This window comes from Euleptes europaea, chromosome 3, assembly GCF_029931775.1.
Source record: "Euleptes europaea isolate rEulEur1 chromosome 3, rEulEur1.hap1, whole genome shotgun sequence".
Taxonomy (NCBI): Eukaryota; Metazoa; Chordata; class Lepidosauria; order Squamata; family Sphaerodactylidae; genus Euleptes; species Euleptes europaea.
Genome location: NC_079314.1, coordinates 5917380 through 5926045, shown reverse-complemented (window position 1 = coordinate 5926045; position 8666 = coordinate 5917380). Strand labels below are relative to the sequence as shown.

Sequence of the window (8666 nt, the reverse complement as noted above, 5' to 3'; positions counted from 1 at the left end):
CGCAAACCCCGCCCTCCTCAGGCTCCGCCCCCAAAATCTTCCACCGGTTGAGAAGAGGGACCTGGCAACCCTAGTTTTGAGTCAAAACCTGAATGCGGGTGCTCAAACTGGGTGGAGAGGAACATTTTGTGCAGTAAAAGCACTGCCTTTTGCCTCACCCTTTCTAGACTTTACAGGGTTGCCAAGTCCAGGTTGAGAGAATCCTGGAGTCTTTGGGGCGGTGCCTGAGGAGGGGGGATTTTGGGGGCGAGGGAGCTCAGCAGGGATCTGATGCCATGGAACCATCCTCCAAAGCTGCCCTTTCCTCCAGGGGAACTGAACTACTGGAGATCAGTTGCCATTCTGGGAGAACTCCAGGCCCCGCAGGGAGGTTGACAACCTCTTATATGCTGTTGAATTGCCCCATTTCTTTTTCTGCGGCAAGCAGAAGTTCTGAAGGAGTCAGAAGAGGACAGCTTTGCCTGTTGAATTTCTGCCTGCCTGGCCACTGTCAAAGGCACAGAGATCCTGCCGGTACAAAGACCCCCACTGCGCCCACCCCAATGAGTGGCTGTGCTATCAGCACCCCAAGCCAGTGTTCCTCTGCTATCTCTTCCTCGCACGCACACAAGACAACCACCGCAGGGGCGGCCTAGTTCCCCTTTATTCCGCTTCAGCATAAAAGCAACAAGTTAGTTTTTTGACTCAGCCGCCTCGCGGAGAGTGCCGTCTTCCATGGCACGGCTCTCCTTGGGCTGGGCCGGCACCTGGCAGAGAGACTTCTGCTAGAACAGGAAAGAGGTGCCCAAGGCAAAGCCTGGCGGTGACTTTGGAGAAGGATTGGCAAGAGGGCCAGGAACTATGATCCGAAGAGAGAGCAAGAGGTAAGCCGCGCTCTCACTGGATTTGCAAGTCCGGGGAGGGGAATCTGGGTTTTGCTCCCTGTTCATTTAGTTCTTCTTTTAACCGCTTCCTACCCTCTGTGGCTACTGGTGGAGGAATGAAAATGCAACCCCTTCCCAAGAGACTGCTTCAGTTGCTCTCTGTCTTGCTGGCACAGCAGGCAGAAGCTCAGCTGGGGAGGCCTCAGCCCTATGACTGCAGCTTCATGCTGTGGGAGTTGAATCTCTGCCTGTTGTGCTCAGGGCACAGGAGCTCTGCTCCCACAAAGGACGCAGCCCGGCTCCCTGTGGGCGGTTCAGCCTGCCTCCCTGGCCTGCTGCCCTCGCCTTCATTTGGTAGCCAGAATCCCCAGTCCAAAGATTGAGATGCTACCGCGTTTTCAAAACCCCAACAGGGAGCTTGGTGGCCTGACTCTGGCCGTGCTTCGAGGGGTTTGGGTACTGCTTTCAAAGCACTGTGTGCAGGATTGTGCCTGTTTTTCCATCCGGTAGCATCGGGTTGCCAAACTCAAGGTAGGAGCTGGCCGTTCTGCCAGAATTACAACTGAGTACAGAGATCAGTTCCCCTGGAAAAAAACAGCTGCTTCAGAGGCATATTCTTGTCTGTCTGTCTGTCTATCTCTCTTTCTGCTCACACAGCTATAGCCTTGAGCAGAAAATGAAGGAATAAAAATGCCTTACTTAGTGTTATTTTGATATTTATTTATTGCTCCTATAAATTTTGCCACAGAGTAACAGAATCATTTGTATCTGATAATAGCCGCATCACCTGCGCCCTCCTACTGCCAGATGCCTTGTTGGATATTTCCATATTTTTAAATAAAGGAGTAATTAAACTGGTCCTCAGCCAGAAGGCATATTCTATGGTATACCATTGATTCTAGGTGAAATTCCTCTCCAAACCCCACCATCCACAAGCACCAACCCCCAAATCTCCAGGAATTTCCCAGGCCAGAGATGGCAATCCTATGGTAGCAGCCTACACTCCAAGGATCCCGATTTATTCCAGGTCAGGCAACAGGAAAAACAGAGCATTCCTCGGAAATGTCTTGCTGAGCATCCTTACCATTGCACCTATATTCTTGTAAAGGCAACCAAATCCCTTTAAAGGAAACTGTGCCAGCCTCCAGGTAGGGCGGGGAGATCTCTCAGAATTACAGCAGATCTCCAGAAATCAGTTTCCCTGGAGAAAATGGCTGCTTTGGAGGGTGGACCCTACTTGAGGTCCTTCCCCTCCACAGGCTCCATCTCTAAATCTCCAAGAATTTCCCAACCTGGAGATGGCAACACTAAGTGGTGGTCTGTTTTCCCAAATCCTCTACTGATGCCTGAACAGGGTGTAACAAATGAACAGGATCTCTAGCAGACAGAGAAGACCCCGGAATGGTGATTAGACATATTCATGGAGGATAGGTCAGTAATAGCTACCAGCCATGGTGACTAAAGGGAACCTCCACATTCAGAGGCAGTCAACCTCTGAATCGCAGTGCCAGGAGGCAACAGCAGGGGAAGGCCTCGGCCTCTTTGCCCTGTTTTCAGACCTCCAGAGGAACTAGTTGGCCACTGTGTGAGATGGGATGCTGGACTAAATGGACCACTGGCCTGATCCAGCAGGGCTCTTCTAGTGTTCTTATGTGTGGTGTAGTGGTAAAGAGCGGTGGACTCTAATCTGGAGAACCAGGTTTGATTCCCCACTCCTCCACACAAAGCCTGCTGGGTGATCTTGGGCTAGTCACAGTTCTCTCCAAACTCTCTCAGCCTCACCTACCTCACAAGGTGCTTGTTGTGGGGCGGGGAAAGGAAGGTGATTGTAAGCCACTCTGAGACTCCTTAATGGTAGAGAAAATTGGGGTATATAATCCAACTCTTCTTCTTCTTGGTGGCAGGAAGGGAATTTTGAGTGTGGAAGGGAGAGCCCCTGCTTCCACCTGTGAAATGCTGGTGGTTCAGACAGCTCAATTGCTTGGGGACCTGCATATCTGTAGGGGTGCCAGATTTGAGATAGGCAAGGTGGGACTTCTGGCAAGGTCATGGAAGACACCGGGGCATGATCCCCTTCACAGTTCAAAGGGACCCTTGTCTGAACCTGGGCCTCTGCTTAGGGTGATGACGTTTCTCGGACAGCCCCTGCTTGCAAGCCCCTACCAGTTTGCAACAAAACCCCAATGAAACCAGACCAAGCCCACATTTTATTTTCCTTTTTCATGGGCATCTGAACTGTCATCCTGTGCTTTAACTGCTGAGGGTACTTTCTCATTCCGCTTGCAATTCCTAACCTCTCAGCATCTTCAGCTTGGCAGGCTGAGATATTGCAGAGGTCTGTTTACAAAGCTCCAGTTTACCTTAAGAATTTTACCTTAAAGCAAAGTGCAGGAGATTGTGTAAAGGGGCTGTTTCCTCATGGGTTTGGGGGTTACAAAATTTCCCACAGCTCAGCGTAATCAGCAGGAAGAAGAGCCCAGTTTCGATCTAGTTGTCTGAGCTCTTGAAAAGGAAAAGGACTGACTGTTCGCTAAAGGCAGGCAAAACTGGGCTGGTGAGAAGCTGGGAAGGGAAGATTTCAAAGAGACAGAGAAGCACTAGGCCTGGAGGACACTGCCCATGCCAGCAAGGAAGTTGGCCAAGAGAGAGGAAGTTCCCAGTAGAATTCGGGGCTTCCAAATATAGCTGCTAGCTGAGTGGTTTGCTTTCAGACGCAAGGGGCAGAGTGGGTGGGGGAAGTGCACCGGTAGGTGGAGAAATACAGAAGCGCTAGGGAAGTTGGAGTGATCCGAGGGTTACAGAAAGATCTGAGAAGTTTCTTCAGATTCCAGGGAACCAGTTGATGGGACTCCTGAGGAAGGGTAATTGTTCAGGGGTGGAGCTCTTGCAGATTGAATGCATGCTCAATGCTGCGGCATACAGGCAGAGAGATGCCACCGTGGCACATGGATCCCGTTAACCAGAGATGGTCCTGATTTTCCTGGTACCTCCATGTGGTGAATCACTATAGAGCCAGTGGGGTGTAGTGGTTAGGAGCGGTGGACTTTAATCTGGAGAACTGGGTTTGTTTCTCCACTCTTCGGCATGCAGATTGCTGGGTGACCTTGGGCTAGTCACAGTTCCCTCCAAATTCTCTCAGCCCTAGTAAATATTTTGTTAAACTAACTATAATAAGTATAGAAACTCATCTTATGAATGTATAATATTGACTAAAGAGAACATTGTCTATTGCAGACGGAAGTGAAATTTTTTTCCCTTTCCCTTTTTCCTTTTGTACCCAACAAAAACATAATAAAAATTATTTAAAAAAACCCAAAAAACAAATTTTCTCAGCCCCACCTACCTCACAAGGTGTCTATTGTGGGGAGGGGAAGGGGATTGTAAGCCGTTTTGAGACTCCTTAATGGTTGAGTGGGGTATAAAAACCAACTCTCCTTCTTCTATAGCCCCATTCCCATAGAATCATAGTTGGAAGGGCCCATACAGGCCATATAGTCCAACTCCCTGCACAATGCACGATCAGCCTAGAACATCCCTGACAAGTGTTTGTCCAGCCTCTGCTTAAAGATCACCACTGAGGGGGAGCTCACCACCTCCCTAGGCAGCTAATTCCACTGTCGAAAACTCTTACTGTAAAATTTTCCCCCTAATATCCAGCCAATACCTTTCCGCTCACAATTTAAACCCAATATGGCGAGTCCTATCTTCTGCTGCCAACAGGACACTTCTCTAAGTGACAGCCCTTCAAATACTTAAAAGAGAGCAATCCTGTCCCACCTCAACCTCCTCTTTTCCAGAATAAACATTTCCAAGTCTTTCAGCCTTTCTTCATAGGACTTGGTCTCCAGGCCCCTGATCATCCTCTTCCCCCACCTTTACACCCGCTCAATTTTTGACCACATCCTTTTTGAAGTGAGGCCTCCAGAACTTCACACAGGACTCCAGGTGCAGCCTGACCAATGCAGTGCACAGCAGAACTATGACATCTTGCGATTTGGATGTGATCCCTCTGTTGATACACTCCAAGATCACATTAGCTTTTTTGTCGCTGCATCACACCAGCTGCTCATATTTAACTTATGTCCACCCCGTACCCCAAGATCTTGTTCACACACACTGCTACCCAGAAGTGTACCCCCCAGTATGCATGTCCCTAACTTTTGTTACCTAGATGTAGAACTCGGCACTTATTCTTATTGAATTGCATCCTGTTCACATCCGCTCTCTTTTCCATTGTGTTCAGATCTCATTGAATTCTATCTCTAGCTTCTGGTGTGTTCACTGCTCCTCCCAATTTGGTGTCTTCTGCAAATGTAATGAGTAGTCCCTCCAGATCATTTATAAAAATATTGAAAAATACCAGACCCAGAACCAAACCCTGTGGCGCTCCACCGGAACCTGTCTCCATTCAGACGAAATGTAATTGACAACTACTCTTTGGTCGTTTATGCATGGGAGTTTTACCTGGGTTTCGATGCTCGCCTGACTCATACGTTTCTGTCGTGAATCCAAAATTTGCTATGCACCAGCAAAGTCACCGAGCTCAAATCCAGAAGCGTCTCCCTGCCCCTTAAAAATGCTGCTATGTAATTGGCTGTAGGGCATACTGTGAGAAAAACGTGCAGCTCCCCTCTCCCTCTGGCGGAAACCCAAGTGCTGTTTTACAAAACAAAGCCGGTGCTCTTTAAAAGTAACGGGGTTGGGGTTGGGGTGGGGGGGCGAGTGTCCTTTTAAAAGCCTTTCTTATGTGAATGTCTGCTCAGAAAGAACTGTGGATGAGAGACAAAAATCAGGAAGCATTGGTGTTCCCGCCCCTTTAAATGCTGCTTTGTAATTGGCTGTAGTGCATACTGTGAGAAAAATGTCATCCCCAACTCCCTTGTCGTGCGCTTTGGCTTATGTAAGGAGATTTCACCCAGGCTGATCTCCGGGGAGATCGAAGACTCGTGTTATTAGAGGAACGAGAAGTCCTGGAATTTGTGAGGGCTGGCCGCGAGGTCATCTCTAATGTACGGAAAACTCATGCATAACTCTAAGGAACAACCGAGTCATACTGGGGGTGAACTTGAGTGAAAGTACCCATGGATAAACGTCCTAAGAGTGCGGCTCTCCAACCAGTTCCCTGTCCACTTAACTATCATAGAGTCCAGTTCACAGCCCTCTAGTTTACCCATCAGAACATCATGGGGCTTTACTGAAATCCAGGTAAACAACTTCAATCGCATTCCCTCTCTCCATGGTACAGTAAATGCATGTACCATCTACATATATGTGCGTACACCTGTTTCATGTTCTCTTAACTAGGGTCGCCAACCTCCAGGTGGTAACGGGATATCTCCTGCTATTACAACTGATCTCCAGCCAATAGAGATCAGTTCCCCTGGAGAAAATGGCCGCTTTGGCCATTGGACTTTATGGCACTGAAGTCCCTCCCCCTCTCCAAACCCCACCCTCCTCAGGCCTGTTATGGACGGATCATAGATCAGTCGAACAAAGGCAGCTAGTAGCAAGCAGTTTTATTTCAAATACATGACTGCAGCTCATGGAGTGAAAGCAACTCGTGCTGTCTCTGAAGTCTGTGACGCAGCACAGCTCAATTTATAGTCCCGACGCAGCATGTGCCCTCTCTCCCTCTTTGGGCAATGAAAGGCCACGCGAAGAGGTTCCATTCTACCTATCACGACGCTGCACTGTTTTTCTGCCTGGACACAGGATGGCTCCATTTCACTTACATGTAAACTTCACAACTTAAAATGGCGTTGTCTCATTAAACTTATCTAACATGGTGGCATTTTTACAGCCAATACACATAACTCTTATGTAATTTCAAAATCTCATTTCTTCCATATCAATTCCCCCATTTCTTTTATTTACACTTGTTTTGGAATTACACTTTACTTCCTTTCATCCAAATCTACCCATATCATCCCATTTTCACCAAAGAGTTCATCTTTCCCTTCTTTCAGCATCATTTGTCTCACTCTTGGTTTTGAGATTGTTCCACACAGGGATGGGATTCATTGAATATAACAACATATCATAACTCCAATTACACTCAACCCCAATACTATCATGAATAGTGATTTCAACCAACCCCAAGGGATCCATCCAGTAATCCAATTCCATGGATCCCACTCTTGGTCTGGGTTGTTATTTTGTTCATGCATTACCTGCGCTACTTGCCGGATTTTGTATATGTCGGTTTCTATCTCCCCACTTTCGTTTATCCAATGACAACAGGTAGAATTGATGTAAACACATAACCCTCCTTGTAAAGCTAACATCCTATCTAAAGCAACTCTGTGTTGAAAAACTACTTGAGCCAGACTTTGAACCTCTGTCTGGACTGCTTGTAAACTTGCCATTGTAGTGTTAGCCAATATCTCAATCTCACCTGAAATATTCTTTAGCTGGTTTACATTCCAGGCCACCCCTAGCCCTGGAATGGTAATGGCCCAAAACCTTGACCACTCAGACAAATATCGTCGGTACCTCCAAAGAGCCTGTTCAGGTTGTTGGTGAGAATGTAAGGTGAAACCTGGGGCTTCATGGGCTAAAGTACAGGTCCCTTCCCAAAAAGGGGGTAATAGTTTCCCTGCCCAATCCCCACAAACCCAATAAATGCCCTGAGGCATTCCTCCAACCCAAGACTTACTTCCTGATGATTGGTTTCTGCTCCATAATGTGGTTGTCAGTATAGAAAATGGTTTATTCCCTCCTAGTCCCATAAAACTGTATAAGGTAGGGGCTTGACTCGAGTTATGGTGGATGACCTGGGGTGTATAATCTATGGTCGTAGTATTAGTCCAGGTAAAATTACAGTCTTCCCATTTTATTGTCAATTTACAGTTGGGATACTTTCCCACCAGTAAGGGATGTGGTTCAGTAAAGTTTTCACAACCTCCTACAATACTTTGGAAACAGACAGCAGCTTTTGGCCATTGTCGGTTGGTGGGGGTCCATACTTGGTTCTTTAAGATGGTCAGATGTTTGCTAACGCCATGAGTATAAATCCATACCTTTGTTTTATTCCAATCTCTAGGGGACAGAGGATCTGTTGCGAAATAAGGATAACCTTGGGGAGCATGAGAGATTGTGATTCCACAAATCCAGCATTGAGTTTTGTTAGCAGCTCTAGCTACAATATTTCCTTCTTTTAAGTATGTATTGTTTGCCCACCCCACCCCAGTACAGGATGAAATAAAGCCAGTAGGGTAAAGCATTTAATCATTGAAGAACTCATACTGCTGTGTGTTGGTAAGGGTTAATGCACTTGACACACCACTGGTTATGCCAAAAGACACTTCCCAGGGGATGTTCCTCTGAGAGTGTCAGAGATCCTTGATAATGTCCCCAAATCCAAATTGTAGGATCTAGCAACCTTTTCTGGAAATAATATTTAACTTTATCTTTCTGGTACTTAAAGGGATCTCCGTGGATAAAGGCTACCCTTCCCCAAAAGCTATTTTCATCTACTTGATATTTCCAAATCTGCCTGTGATAAAAGTAGCACAAGGGACCCTTCCCACTTTAACTGGGCCCCGTAAGTGTGTTGCAAAGGATCTTCAAACTGGGCTGCAAACTTTTGATATCTTACCCTCCCATCCCAGGTAGGGTCATCATCCTGATTATAATTCTGCAGCTGCAAAGCAAACATAAAGTATTTATTACCGGCGCAAGGTAAGTTTTAGAGGGTTGTCAAGGCTTCCTTCAGCTCTCCAGTCTCTGGTCTGGTTCTGGTGGAGCCGGGACCACCTTGACTCGAGTATGGTGGGTCCAACCTCCTTCAGCTGTGCGGACAGC

General features: G+C 47.2%; 1 protein-coding gene across 1 annotated transcript in view; it reads left to right on the top strand.

Annotated features, from left to right (window-relative positions):
* The first annotated feature begins 840 nt into the window (after positions 1-840).
* Positions 841-8666, top strand: part of RASGRP4 (RAS guanyl releasing protein 4) — a 53030-nt gene continuing 45204 nt past the window's right edge. The window contains 1 exon segment of the mRNA XM_056845775.1: positions 841-863. Within this exon segment, the coding sequence (XP_056701753.1) occupies positions 841-863 (23 nt within the window).